The sequence below is a fragment of the Sceloporus occidentalis genome, unplaced genomic scaffold, assembly GCF_023333645.1.
Source record: "Sceloporus occidentalis isolate IW3139 unplaced genomic scaffold, rSceOcc1.0.p SCAF_118, whole genome shotgun sequence".
Lineage (NCBI taxonomy): Eukaryota > Metazoa > Chordata > Lepidosauria > Squamata > Phrynosomatidae > Sceloporus > Sceloporus occidentalis.
In genome coordinates this window covers 1,508,181-1,523,536 of record NW_028317098.1, presented here as the reverse complement: position 1 = coordinate 1,523,536, position 15,356 = coordinate 1,508,181, and the positions used below count along the sequence as shown (strand labels likewise).

The 15,356-nt window shown below is 41.9% G+C and overlaps 1 protein-coding gene across 2 annotated transcripts in view; it reads left to right on the top strand.

The window, feature by feature from the left end:
* Positions 1-15,356, top strand: part of LOC149282341 (membrane-bound glycerophospholipid O-acyltransferase 2) — a 119,060-nt gene that overhangs the window by 29,251 nt on the left and 74,453 nt on the right. For both annotated transcript variants that reach the window (XM_089498319.1, XM_089498320.1), the window contains exons 2-3: positions 11,442-11,587; positions 12,413-12,490. In XM_089498319.1, the coding sequence (XP_089354445.1) occupies positions 11,442-11,587; positions 12,413-12,490 (224 nt within the window). The remainder of the gene's footprint in view (positions 1-11,441; positions 11,588-12,412; positions 12,491-15,356) is intronic.

Sequence of the window (15,356 nt, the reverse complement as noted above, 5' to 3'; positions counted from 1 at the left end):
CCTCCCCGCGGGGCTCTGCGCGGCTCCGGGGGGCCCTGCGCGGCCCTCCCGCCTAACCGCAGGGCTCCGTGGGGCCATCCCCGCCTCCTCGCGGGACTCTGCGCGGCTCCGCGGGGCCCTTCGCAGCCCTCCCCGCCTCCCCGCGGGGCTCCGTGGGGACATCCCCGCCTCCCCGCGGGGCTCTGCGCGGCTCCGCGGGGCCCTGCGCGGCCCTCCCCGCCTCCCCGCGGGGCCCTGCGCGGCTCCACGGGGCCCTGCGCGGCCCTCCCCGCCTCCCCGCGGGGCTCCGTGGGGCCATCCCCGCCTCCCCGCGGGGCTCCGTGGGGCCATCCCCGCCTCCTCGCGGGGCTCTGCGCGGCTCCGCGGGGCCCTGCGCGGCCCTCCCCGCCTCCCCGCGGGGCTCCGTGGGGACATCCCCGCCTCCCCGCGGGGCTCTGCGCGGCTCCGCGGGGCCCTGCGCGGCCCTCCCTGCCTCCCCGCGGGGCTCCGTGGGGCCCTCCCCGCCTCCCTGCGCGGCTCCGCGCGGCCCTCCCCGCCTCCCCGCGGGGCTTCATGCAGCCCCGCGCTGCCCACCTCCTCCTCTGTCTCCTCCGTCCTGGCCCCAGGCCGCGCGGCGCATGGAGGAGGGGGAGGAGAAGAAAGAAGAGGAGGAGGAAGAGGAGGGAGGAAGAGCAGGAGGAGGCAGCAGCAGGAGGAAGAGGAGATGGGGGCAGCAGGAGGAGGAAGAAGAGAGAGGAAGAGCAGGAAGAGGAAGAGCAGGAGGAGGAAGAAGAGAGAGGAAGAGCAGGAGGAGGAAGAAGAGAGAGGAAGAGGAGATGGGGCAGCAGGAGGGGGAAGAGGAGAGAGGAAGAGCAGAAGGAGGAAGAAGAGAGAGGAAGAGCAGGAGGAGGAAGAAGAGAGAGGAAGAGCAGGAGGAGGAAGAGGAGAGAGGAAGAGCAGGAGGAGGAAGAGGAGAAGGTGGTGAGTGGCCAGAGGCCACATGGGTTTTTTTGTTTTATTTTGCATTCTTTTTAATTGCTAACAAGTCTCCCTTGCTTTGACAATGATAGTGTGGTGGTGATGGTGATGAGTCAGCTTGAGAAGCATGCAACTACTGTTTCAGAAGCTGAGAGAGTGTGACCTTGCAAAGTGTGTTTTGTGTGCTTTTAATGCTAACAAGTCTCCCTTGCTTTGACAATGATAGTGTGGTGGTGATGGTGATGAGTCAGCTTGAGAAGCATGCAACTACTGTTTCAGAAGCTGAGAGAGTGTGACCTTGCAAAGTGTGTTTTGTGTGCTTTTAATGCTAACAAGTCTCCTTTGCTTTGACAATGATAGTGTGGTGATGATGATGATGATATTGATGATGACAATGATGATATAAGCCAGCTTGAGAGGCATGAAGGCACTGTTTCTGAAGCCAAGAGAGTGTCACCTTCCAAAGTGTGTTTTGTGTGCTTTTAATGCTAACAAGTCTCCCTTGCTTTGACAATGATAGTGTGGTGGTGATGATGATAAGTCAGCTTGAGAAGCATGCAACTACTGTTTCAGAAGCTGAGAGAGTGTGACCTTGCAAAGTGTGTTTTGTGTGCTTTTAATGCTAACAAGTCTCCCTTGCTTTGACAATGATAGTGTGGTGGTGGTGATGATGATGATGATGATGACAATGACAATGATATGAGTCAGCTTGAGAGGCATGCAGGCACTGTTTCTGAAGCCAAGAGAGTGTGACTTTCCAAAGTGCCTTTTCTGTGTGTTTTTGGTTCTTTAATGGTGATATTGATATCAGAAAGCCTCTGAGGCAAGGCCAATGTAAATTGCTGTGATTTTTACAAACCCATGCACAGTGAAGAAAAACCAAAGTCCCTTGACCAAGTACACATTTCTGAGAAGTACACTTGGTCCAAGAACGGTGAAACCACCTTGACATGTTCAATATGCATAGCCATGTTAAACCATGCTAAGTGTTAAACCCAAGGGGTTTGGTTATGGAATAAGCCTCTGAAATATGCAAGAGGCCATGTTAAGTAAAGCCATGTGAAATGCACAACTGTGCTGTTGTGTGTGTTTTGGAATGCAGGTTGGGGGTGTTTGTCCAGAAAGGGACCGAGGAGGAGAGGGCGGGCACATGCCTCCTCCTCCTTGCAGGGCTTTGGTGGAGGCTCCGCCCCGGAGGGTGGCTCCGCCCCAGAGGGTGGCTCCGCCCTGGTGGGTGGAAGCTCCTCCCCCAGCATGCAGCCCCGCCCTGGAGGGTGGAAGCTCCACCCCCCGGCTTCGGCCCCCCCCGACTTGTCTGAGGGACACCAACCCGGCCCCCGGCTCCAAAAGGTTGCCTACCCCTGGCCTAGATCAAGGGAAGTAATAGTCGCACTCTATTCTGCTCTGGTCAGGCCCCACCTGGAATATTGTGTCCAATTCTGGGCACCACAATTCAAAAAGGATGTTGAGAAACTGGAGCGTGTCCAAAGGATGGCGACTAAAATGGTGAAGGGGCTGGAAGCCATGCTCTACGAGGAACGACTTCGGAAGGTGGGGATGTTTAGCGTGGAGAAAAGAAGGTTAAGAGGTGATATGATAGCCCTGTTTAAATACTTGAAGGGATGTCATATTGAGGAGGGAGCAAGTTTGTTTTCTGCTGCTCCAGAGAACAGAACAATGGATGCAAGCTCCAGGAAAAGAGATTCCACCTCAACATTAGGAGGAACGTTCTGACTGTAAGTGTTGTTCGACAGTGGAACACACTCCATCTGAGTGCAGTGGAGTCTCCCTCCTTGAAGATCTTTAAACAGAGGCTGGATGGTCATCTGTTGGGTATGCTTTGAATGAGAGTTCCTGCATGGCAGGGGGTTGGACTGGATGGCCCTTGCGGTCTCTTCCAACTCTATGATTCTAAGAAGGTGAAGACTGACAAAACTGGTTCTTTAAATCTTCAGGTTTTTAAAATTTTTGTGAAGCTTTGTGTGTGTGTGTTTTAAAGTTGATATAGTAGGTATAATAAAGCTGGTGTACAGTTGGCCCTCTGTATCCACAGATTCAACCATCTACAGTTTGAAAAATATTTAAAAATACAAATTCCGAAAAGCAAACCTTGATATTGCTATTTTATATAAGGGGCACCATTACTGTAGCATTGTATTTAATGGGACCAGAGCATCCACAGACTTTGGTATCTCTTGGAATTCCTGGAATCAAACCTCTGGAGGAATCGAGGGCCCACTGTAGTAGAGCTATCTTGGCTCAGTCATTAATCAGAATGGAGACTGCAGTCAAGAAATCATAAGAAGACTAGAAGAGCAGCCATGAAGAAACTAGACAAAATCCCGAAGTATCATTGAATACTAAAATTTGGATTGTCGGTTCCATCATATTTCCTGTTTCTGTCCAAAGCTGGACAATGAAGAAAGCTGATAAGAAGAAAATCAACTCATTTGAAATGTGGTGCTAGAGAGGAGTTCTATGGATACCACTGCCAAAGAAACAAATGGGTCCTAGAGCAAATCAAGCCTGAACCTTCCTTAGAATACAAGGAGACTAAACTAAGACTGTCGTACTTTAGCCATATCACAGGAAGACATGACTCATTAGAAAAGACAATAATTCTTGGTAAGGTAGAAGACAGAAGGAAAAGAGGAAAACTGTATTCCAGATGGATGAACTTAATCATGGAGGCCATAGCCTTAAATTTGTAAGACCTGAGCAAGTTACCCTGTTGATGACAGGGTAACCTGGAGGTCTCTCATTCAGGGGGTTGCCATTATTTGAAGCTGACTTGATGGTGGTTAACAATAACAAAATAGTTGTAAAGAGACAAGGTATCTCCTTAAGTATCTTTGCTACACAAGACTGTAACTAATGAAAATGCCCAGAACAAATAATTGAAACAATATGCAATACATTAAACAGTATGTAAAATTAGCAACATTATCCAATAGGATAATGTATGAACATCAATGAACAAAATAGAAATTCTGTATATAACATAAGTAACAAGACAGTAGACACAAATTAAAGAAATAAATGAAAATATCAAATTCAAAGGAGTACAGTATCAATAATACACCTAATTCAGACCACAAATAAATAATGGTATACAATCATAGAAATACAGAGAGTAATAGAATACCAGCTATTCATAAAATAGACTGTAGAAAGCATTTTTAATACAACTCATTGTGTTGTGAACTGCACATCCATGATCCAGCATTTACTGATGGGAAAATACCCCCACAATTAATATTTATTGAGGGCCCCTTATTATTGTGATGAGAACTTTGCTGTAGGGATATCATTTTTTACAACTTAATAGTGTTTGTCTAATATGTGTTAGAGGGAGAAATAGGGAATAAGAGGGAAGGGAAAAGTTTTAAGAAGGGGCACTCACTGATCTACTCCTTCATACACCACAAATGCTCTTTGGCAATTCTAGCACCTGAACGATCTTATGTTCCCCCATTCACATACTTTCAATTACCATATGACTTGTACCTGATAGAATCATGCAATTTGTGGCTTTCATGGAAGATTTTCTTTCTCCGTTCATATAATCTGACTTGTTCATTGATGAGATGAAGTATGGAAAAAGGCCTTTTTTTCTATAGAAGAAATAAAAAAGCTCAAAGATTTCTCAGTAGAGTTTTTGTTTTGCAATTATAATATTACTCATGTCCTTGTTGATACAAATGCTTACTACCTTGTTCATCAAACAGTGGTGCTTCATTGATTTTCTTTTACCTCTGAACTAATTCACATTCTATTTCATTTGTGACCTTTATGGTAACATGTTGCTTGGAGGAGTTTGTTCCATTGTTTGATGGATTTGTTTAAGCTCTAGAGCAACCTTTCCCAACCTACTGCTGACAACAATCTCCATTAATCCCAGACATGGTCATATTAGCTAGGAACGTTGGAAATTGTAGTCAAACACACGGAAGGCTGCAGTGGTGGTGGTTGTTAATCTGCTTTTGGCTTTAATATGAACTTTAAAGGAGCTAAACATGGTCCTGAAACTATTTGGATGATAGGGTTTAGCACCTTGGCACTGCCATAAAATTCAAACTGAGGGCCTGAACAGACAGGGCAAAATAAAGCTGTTTTGGGTCACTTTGGAGGTTTGTATTTAAAGGATGCATGTGTCCTAAGAGGCCGGAAGCCATGCCAAAGCCACGCTCCAGTCCTAAGGCCTGGAGCACAGCTTTGGAGCAGCTTCTGGCCTCTTAAGATACCTGTGTCATTTAAACAGCATACCTCCAAAGTGACCCGAAGCAGCATTTTTTTTTTTTTTTGGCCTGTCTGTTTGGACCCTAAATTAGAGAGTGGATTTACTGCCTCTCTGACATGGAAGCAACTAGCTTCTAGACAAGGCATCTCTCGAGATGTAGATCCCAGCATTGTGTCCATAGATGTTATTGGACCAATACATATCACAGAATGATCACTGAGTGTGCTGGATGGGGATTCTGAGAGCTGCAGTCTTAACATCTGGAGATGCAAGTTTGGAACCAGTAATTGTATCTGCACATAAACTTAAGTGTTTGAAAACAATTTGCTTTTTTTGTAGTAAAAGTGTTGATATTAAAAAAAGAATACTTTTGTTTTAAAAAAAAATTACTTTTTAAAATGTGAATTCAAATTGATTGCATTCTTTCACATTTGTATATGGATAAACATTTATCAGCAGCACAGTGCAGTGGTGGGATTTCTTAAACTGCAGTATAATGCAATGCACACTCTCCTTTACAAATGGAGGATTTATGTTGACCGTTGAACCCTGGAAGAATTTGGAATGTTAATTTTAATACAGTACGTTGTTTATTTGAAGGATTTGCTAGGTCTGTGGTAAATTCACAGTGTCAAATAGTAGCTTACGTTACTGGACTCCGGCTGAAACAGTGCCAGCATCAAAAGGATTTCAAACTTTACCAATACAGTTTTATTATAGCTTTGCAGCCTTGGAAAGTTAGGAATTTGACTCTTTCCCTGGGATAACTCTGCTGAATATACTCAGTAGGAAACATTATGTCTAGAGTTTCCTCTTAAGCAGCATCAAAATTGAGACATATCCTTAAATTGTTGAGCTGTCGTGCTTGCTGGTAATGCTGATCGTCTGAATGAAATGGTGTAAACAGCTTTTATCTGTTTCTAGAGATAGGCCAAATGAGAGAGAGGCCACCAGGAGAGAAATGGTTTGGGTAGGGAGATTCCTTTTAGTAGAAATATGTCACAGTGCCTGACAAATACAGTTCTCTTCTATACCTTGAGTTTCTTGAGAAGTACAGCCTTGTTTGACCTGCTTAGCCTTTAATTGCTGAAAGGCTGTTGAGAGGAGGTGGAACTCACAAATTACTTCATGCTTTCTTCTGGGATGGGCTTTTACTCATATGTCAAAGCATGGCACTAAATTGTGTATGCTAGAATTGTATTGAATTTGTTTGTGCCCACTCATGCTTGGAGGTTTGTTTGTTTGTTGTTTGCTATTATGTTGTGCAGTGGCAAGGGCTCATTGTTGAAATGCCTGACCACAATGGAATGTGCTCACATTAGCTACTTATCTGCCTCTCTCATTCTGAGCTCTTGATTATTGGCTTTTCTTGTACATTTCCCTGAAGTGAATTTGCTGTGTTGCTAGTAAGATGCATACAGATTTAGGCAAAGTACACATTCTCTATTAAATCATCCCCCCCCCCCGGTGTGTGCGTTGGGGGGGCTGTTGGATATGAAAGAACTACAAAAGTAGGTTCCATAACTCTTTTCTGGATGGAGATTTCAGAGAAGAAAGTGGCTACATCTACACTGTAGAAATAATGCATTTTGACACCTCTTTAAGTGCTGTAGCATCATCCTATGGAATCTTGGGATTTTTAGTTTTTCAATGTCTTTAGCTGTCTCTGCCAAAAAGTGCTGATGCCTCACAAAACTACAAATCCCTGGATTCTGTATGATGTAGCCCAGGCAGTGAAAGTGGTGTTGAAATGCATTATTTCTACAGTGTAGGTACAACTTACATCTGCTTTGTGGACTTTTTGGGCAGTTTCATATGAAAGAACAACAAAAGTAGGTTCCATAATATCATATATTTTTTTCCTGGACAGAAATCGAGAGAAATAATATCTGCTTTGTGGATCTCCTTAAACTTGATAACTACATAAAAACCTAGCTATATACAGTAGACCCTTGTTTTATGCTGGGGTTTGGTTCCAAGATCCCCCATGGATAACAAAATCCATGTATGCTCAAGTCCCATTAAATATAACCACATAGCAAAATGGTGTCCCTTATACAAAAACGGAAGATCAAGGTTTGATATTTGAAATTTATACTTTTTTGGAACATTTTCAAACCGTGTATGCTTGAATCCGTGTATAAAAAATCTGTGTACAAGAAGGGCCGACTGTAATAGATCCCCAGACCCATGCTTGCTGAGCTGACATGAAAGAGGGAGTGTAATATGTTATTTTCAGGGGAAAAGCAATGAAAAGGAGGATGTGCTTAATTCTGTCCTTCTAATCTCTTCCTCTGTTTCCATTCTCACTAGCCCATTTTTCTTCTTCCCTTGGTTTATTTCTAAATGTAAGGCCTGGTGAAGGAGAAAAATTGTGTGGGAGAGTTGATGGACAAGGGACAGATGAAGTATTTTCCTCATGTCTGCATAATGCTTCTTCCTCATGTTCATCATACGGTTTGATGTGAGAAGCATGCATTAAGGAACAGATAGTTCTGCTCTGGAACATCACTTTGAATAGGGTGCTCCTCAGTCTTTTCCATATGCTCTGTCATCTTCATATTCTTGCTGTGCCTGCTTACTGTCAAGCAGAATGTATATGACATATGAAATATCACACATGTAATTTTCAAACTTGTATTCTATATTGAAGCACTCTGACTTATTAAGCAGCAGATCAAATGAGAACATTGCCTCTCTCCATTATTTCCTTTAAAATTATTTTTGGAGTAAAAAAGAAGTCTTCAAAAACTTCCTCAAATCACTTTGGGAGCAAAGAACAATTAAAATAATGTCAAAATGTTAGCTTTTGCCACTCTCCCCTGAATTCTGAAATAACCTATTTCAGGGTGATTGAGGCGCGTTACAGACCGCCGAAAAGCGGCGGCCTGCCCCTGCCCCTTTCCCCGCCAGATCGGGGCCTCAGTGGCCAGAGCGGCAGCTGCTGAGGCCTCGATCCGCCGCTTTCCAGGCCGCGGGGAAGCGGCAAAAGGCCACTTCCCCAAGGCCTGGAAACGGGTGTCCTTGGTGCGTCAAGCCCCAAGGACACCCCATGGTGGCAGGGAGGAGGAGAAAGGGGCCGCTTGGCCCCTTTCTCCCTTGCATCGCTGGGCGCAGCCATCTAAAGGCTGCACCCAGCGACGTAAGACCAGGAAAGAGCTCCGTTTTGGAGCTCCTTCCTCTGCCGACGAAAGGGCGCACTAAGCACCCTTGCGCGTCGCGACAGCGTCACGTCCACACCGCCTCGTTTGGAGGCAGCACGTTCATGACGCCATCATGGTGGGCCCCATGTAGATGGGGCGCCACCATCTTGTACGTCCTCAGGATGTATTAGGCTTGGGGGCATCAAGAAGTGATGCCCCTTTTTAAACTTAGGACGTCCTGAGGACGTCCCTTATGCCTGTCTGTAACGCGCCTGAGATACCTGAAATCTTAGAAATGCATACCTACAGCTCTAATATGTTCATTTCAGAATTCTGATGCATTGAATGGAAGGAAATTTGCAACACCAATCTTCATTATCCTCCATGTATTAAATTTTCAGTATTTTAAGGCATAAATAGATCTTAAAAGAATGATTAGATCTCATCTCTTAGTCAGTGGTTCCACCTTATGTTGAGTTGCTCTAATCTTCTAATGCATGTCACCTGTGTGTTAAATGGTTATCAAGTGTGCAAGTTTTTTATAAACTGAGGGAGGGGGGAAATAAAATAATACATCTGCATTTTAATTTGAGTATACTTGAAATTCCAGATTCTTGGTGCCGTTAACTTCTGTATTAAGCAAGTAAGGGTTTCAATCATATATAATTTTAACCCAGGAAAATAAGTTGTGTTGAGTCCAGTGGGACAGGAGTGTGAATAGAGAGAGAAGGGGAGAGAAAGAGAGAGAGACCTTAAGGATTAACAATTATATAGTGGGCACTTGCTATCCACTGGGATTGGTTTTAGGATCTCCCGTAGATACCAAAATCTATTGATGCTAGTCCCATTATATACAGTGGCATAGTAAAATTGTGTCTCTCATATAAAATGGCAAAATCAAGGTTTGCTTTCTGGATTTATTTTATTTTTATTTTTATTTTTTGAGAAAAATTTCAAGCCGTGAATTGTTGACTCTGTGGATAAAACAAATCTGTGGATACGGAAGGCCAACTGTACTCATATAACAATATCAGACTGAAAATCATCACAAAACCTCTAGTCTAGATAAAAAGAGCACAAAATGATCTATAGTATTTTGTTGTTTGTCATTGTGTGCCTTCAAGTTGTTTCCTAATTATGGTAATCCTAAAGTGAACCTATAATGGCAAGATTTGTTTAGAGGAGCTTTGCCATTACCTCCTCCACTGAGATTCTGCCAGATATAATACTATTGCTATTTTTAAAAAAATCTTTAAGTTGTATAGGCTACTGGAAAGAATTTCATTGTCCCCAAACCAGTGTGCTTATATAAGATCCAACCCAAACAGATACCTGCTAGTAATCTAAATCTACTTTCATCTGTGTAAACTTTGTGTGAATCTTGCGCTGCAACTCATCTCCTCTTGGAGAGCCTCTTAACTACAAATCCTGCCTATGACATGGAAATAATTTTTATGGAATTGTGAATTTTGCTGCTTAAAAAGATAGAGCTATATAGCTATAATCCATTGTGGTTTCTGATATATGGCAAGATATTAGTTCTGTAGCTGAGACAGTTGTATGTGATATAGTTTGGGTAAGTCAGTTTGGTAGAAGAAAAGTTGGCAGCTGATAGTTCACCTTGTGCACATCTGTCTGTCTGGACTGGGTTTTCCAGATGTCTGTACAGTGGTGTTTTTTAAAATGCATGTGGTGCATTTATTACTTTCACATTTCACATGTCACCTAAAGAAAATGACAGAACAACTTATTTTGCAGCAAGCATGACATCTGGTACTTCTTGCAGTTACAACAACTTAGGTAGCTTGATTTACCTTATAGTATTTAATCCAAAAGATGGGCTGAGATCATCTTGCATGGGGAGATGTACAGGTATCATGTAGCTATGTCTCCATAGCTATGCTTCCCAAGACTAGTCCCGTTGTAAACAGTGCAGCCCCCTGACAGCACAATTTCTGTGGTTTGAGGAGGGGATGAATGGGGACATGCCCAGCTACTTTCCTGTAGCTGGCTGCGCTGCGATAAGCAATTACTGAGATCTCTGGGGTCCTTGGGTAGTCCTTGCAAATTATGTCCTTGCAGCATGACCAGCTATAGGGAAACAGCTGGATGTGTCCCCTCTCATTCCCCAGCTCTCTGGCAACATGGAAATGGCCATAGGGTGGGGCTGCACTGCTTACAAGGTGAATTATGGTTGTGGGGATTTTGGTCATTGCACAGTTGGAACACAATTCTGACTTTTGCAATGATCAGAAAATGAGTCGGTAACAGGATACCTGCTGTGATCTTTCGTGCTGTGTGTAAAGTTTTCTATATGCAACAACAGATACATCTGTGGAGCACCAAAGAGTTCATGATAAAATGATTATTATGGATTGTACCTGTACCAGTTGTCTAGGTATATAAATACTTGTAAATTTTATCTTCTTTGACAAGAAAGTAAGTCTCTTCTCCCACCTTTGGGAAAAAACTTATCCTATTACAAACAAAACAAAACAAAAAAACCCAAAATCAAAAACAAAACAAAAATTACATTAGTAAGATGTGTTACAATTACCATAGAAAGAGTATGAAAACATAGTATCTTCCAAATTTAGCCAAATGAATTGTGTACTTAGTAGTGAGTAAACTTGTTTATTTATTGGGTTTATATCCTGCCTGTTTCCCAAAATGGAATTCATAAGTTACTGTGAGGAAGAAATGGACAATACTGACCATCATTATGGAAGCCTATATGGCATAGTATTATGGCATTGGTCTTTATAAGAAAGAACATCTCAATAAATCCAATGGTTCATGTGCACAAAAAATGGTGCACACACACTTTTTTGTACAGAAAATGGTATTTGGCACAAAATACTCTTTCTGTGTAAAAAAACCCTTTTTGTACAAACCCATATTTTTGTACAAGCGATTTTTAAAGAAAAAAACTCTGAAGTTTTAAATCTTCTTCAGCAGTTGCTTTTTGCATGTGAGAATGAAATAAGCAAAGAGCTGTTACTTTTAAAATGATACAGGTTTGTTTCCTCGTTGCAATATAAACAGAGTAAATTTACAGTTTCAGCATATAGTGATATGAATAATAGCTCTTTTCCCTGCAGGTCAACTTTGTAGTGTGCCAACTCTTCGCCTTGCTTGCTGCTGCTTGGTTTCGAACTTACCTTCATTCAAGCAAAACTAGCCCATTTATAAGGCATCTTGTTGCCACCCTTTTGGGCCTTTATCTTGCACTTTTTTGTTTCGGATGGTGAGTAACTTGATTTTTCTCTTTGACAGTACACAGATTTTATTTCTAAAGTCATATCTGGATTACTGAATTTTACAGCTAGAATTGTAATTAGTATTTTCTTGTATTTGTATGGGTGATAGATGTGTTCAGTACACCTTTTGTAGGAAGGTTGATGATAGGCCCAGATAAACATGAAAAGTGTGACTTGCTTCTTCATCAAGTTGTAGAGCAGGAGTAGGCAATTGTCACAGGCAAAGGAGCTACATTAGCATCCCAGGAGACCTTGGAGGGCTGAACCCCCCACAGCTCTCTCCCTGCAAAACCCCTCCCAAATGCCTTTGGGGTGTGTGGGGGCCCTCCACATCTCCTAGGAAGGATTTGGGGGCATTTGTTAACTTCTGGGATCCACAAAATTGCCCCTGTACAAAATGGACACATGTATTCATCCTGTCATGTAAAAAACACACTCTTAAAGGTGCTCTGGTGAAGCATAGATATTAGCAACAAAAATTGGTAATTTATTGCATTAGTGCCACTTGTGTTTCAAGGCTTGCTTCAGCTTTTCCAAGATAGAGTGAAGCAGTGCAAAACATATATCAAGCACCATGACAGAGGATGCACAATGAACATGGATACTGAAGGCAATGGCAGCTCTAAAGTAACTTCAAAAACTGAGAAGTTGCTGCTTGTATACAGTCTTTATTTAAATTTGATAAAACAGAGACAATTGTGTATTGTGTTTGACTGGTTGATCAGTGCACAATAGATATTCCTCCCTGTTTGTTTGTTTTTAAATAATTGAAATGAGTGCTTAGACTAACAAAATACTTTCCCCCCCCTTAGGTATGCCTTACATTTTGTTATACAAAGTGGAATTTCCTACTATATCATGATCATTATAGGTGTGGAGAATATGCACAAGTGAGTACTGAGATATTCATGCATCCTTTAAGTGACTTGTAAGGGGCAATATAATGTGTAAGTGGGTGAAACTTTAAGAGAGCAAATTATATGTGACATGAATGCAAGAAATCCTTTCCTTTACTATTTTACATCTTCTGTATTGAGCATAGTAAATCATTTTGTTGGTGCTACTAGATTAATTTAGACTACTTTTCAATGTTTACATTTCGCTGAAGAAACCTTGCTTAGGTAGAGAAACTCTACTCTCATCAGCTGTTCAAAGTGCCAAAAACTTGTCACACTGCCTGTTTATTGAAAGTAGTCCTTGGGGGTGGGATGGGTGCTGTAATTCTCTAGACATGACAGTTACTTAATAAATAATATGATTTTCCTATTTGTAATTTGTCTGCAATGTTCTATGTCAGGTAAGCATATAAGGTAATGGTGTTCCTGTTAAGGAAAAAGCAACATGGGACATACAGTGATTGAAATAAAACATGTATGTGAGAGTCAGGGTGACTCAGCAGAAGCAAATTAAGAGCCACACAGGTGTTAAAGGTAATGCAATTAACAAGTCCTGTATGCCAAGGACAGAAATGTAAAGTGGATAATTGAGCACACCTGAGAATTCTTAAGTGGTCAAGGCTGAGATGATGAAATCATTAATTCTGGATAGAAACAAGAAAGCCAATGAGAATGGATGTACACGCCCACTGGGTGGATACTGACAAGAGTGGGTGGTATGATCCAAGGACTATAATAATGACTATGAATCCCAATGTGTTTGGTGGGTAGTATTGGAGTATTGTTGTGTTGGATAGTTTGGAGCTGTATATAGTAGAATAAAGTAGATCTTTTATATAAGACTACTGAGTTGTCTGGTGTCTTGGGTGAAGATACAAGAACCAGCTGGATCCTGAAGACGTGGGAAGACTTCTGTGGAAGCAAGAGTGAGAAGGCTTGGAGAGTTTGTCAGGGTCTTCAGCCTATTCTCTGTAACTCTGCTGCTTTAGAGCAAAGCTTTATCCACTGGCCAAAACTGGTCAGCGTTGGTGCGCAACAAGGTGGTGAGTTCGAGCCAGAGGTGAAGAGCTACAACTCCCATCATCCCTGACAGTTCCAGTTCCACTTTTTTGTTTTCTTTGGTTTGGTTTTAGGAATAAAAAAGAATGCATGAAACTGTTTTATCCTTGGATAAGCATAGATTGCATGCTTTGGATTAGCTGGGTTCATTTTATTGTATCTCTTCATTGTCATCTGGGGAATGTTAGCCTCCTGCTGGTCTTTCCTGTTCTCTTGTTCTGGAGTACTGCAATATGTATTGTTGTAAGCTGCATATACTTACCATGTGCCTGATGCACTAGCAACAGAGAATTCACTACAAGAGAGTTCTTTGAAATAATGCTGACAGTGTAGGCCAAAATACTATTTCCTGCTAGTTTATGATGGGACTGTATAGCTGCTTTATACTGAGGGAAGGATCAATCTGTTGGTTTATGTGTTTTTTTGGGGCTATGTGGCCGTGTTTTGGAGGAGTTTATTCCTGACGTTTCACCAGCATCTGTGGCTGGTATCTTCAGAGATTTATTTAGAAATCTATCATAAGAAAGCACCAGGATAATTACTGTTGACTGGGAAACTTGGGATAGGTGATAGATGGATATGAGTATGCACACGTGTATGCAAGAATTATTGATGGCAAACACTGATTTTGATTTCTGTTCATTTTATGAAGTTTTTGTGGTATCACCATGATTGGATATTCCTTAAATCATTAGCAAATATTCTGTAGAATGCCAGAAATCTTTTTTTAAATTAAAATTTATTAATACATTCTAAAACAAAACATGATAACAAACAGTATACCAGAACATCAATACATAAAGACAATAATCCAGATAAGGCCCTGAAAATTATAGATAAATGGTATATTCAGGGATCCTGAAAGACATCTTTCCATTAAAAAATTAGCTAAAATTGGGGGATGTCTAGAGATTAAATCTTGCTGGATGTATTCAATAAATGGGTGCCAAATCTTATGAAAGGTCAATCCAGAGTGTAAGCCTCTTGCTCTGTTGTTATTATCTGCCATTTTCTCCATTAACCACAAGTCCCAGATTCTAGCCCGCTATCCTGCAATATTCAGCTTTCTAGTTTTCCAGTTCTTGGCTATCTCAAGCCTGGCAACAGCCAGAAGCAAACTACTGTAATAAGTTCTAGGAGTGGTGATAATTGTATACTTTGTTTAGTGATCTTGGAGATCAGTTGTAAAATTTCTGTCCAATACTCATGCAGTAAGGGACAATCCAGTCACATATGTACAAAGGTTCCCCTACCTTCACAACCCCTCCAGCATTTTGGATTAGCATTGGTAGACATACGAACCAATTTGACTGGGGTGAGGTATCATTGATGGACCAACTTGATAGTATTCTTTTTAATGGCAATGGAACTAGTTTTAAACAGTAAACGAGTCCATATATTTTCCCAGGTCTTACTATCAATTGAAAAGGAAAGTTCTGCTTCCCATCCTGCCTTATGAAGCGTTGAGTTCCCAAATGTTTCTTCTTGCAGACAATTATATATGCATGCTATTTGGTCTTTAGAATATATAGCCGTAGAGATGCACATGTTTTCAAAAAAAGTAAGTTGGCGAGGATATTCCTGTATCTGAAGCAGTATCTGTATTATTTATCTGTATCTGTATTATTTGATACCAGTTTTGATGAGAGCACAGATTAGTTGCTCCGTTGTGATAGTCGTCCCATTGTGGAACAGGTCCCTAACTGTATACAGACCATAAACCTCCCAACCTTGAAACTCTGCGTATTTTTCTGGGCTCTGGAAAAGAGGGTGAGTAAGAAAAGGCAGAAAAGGGGAAGGG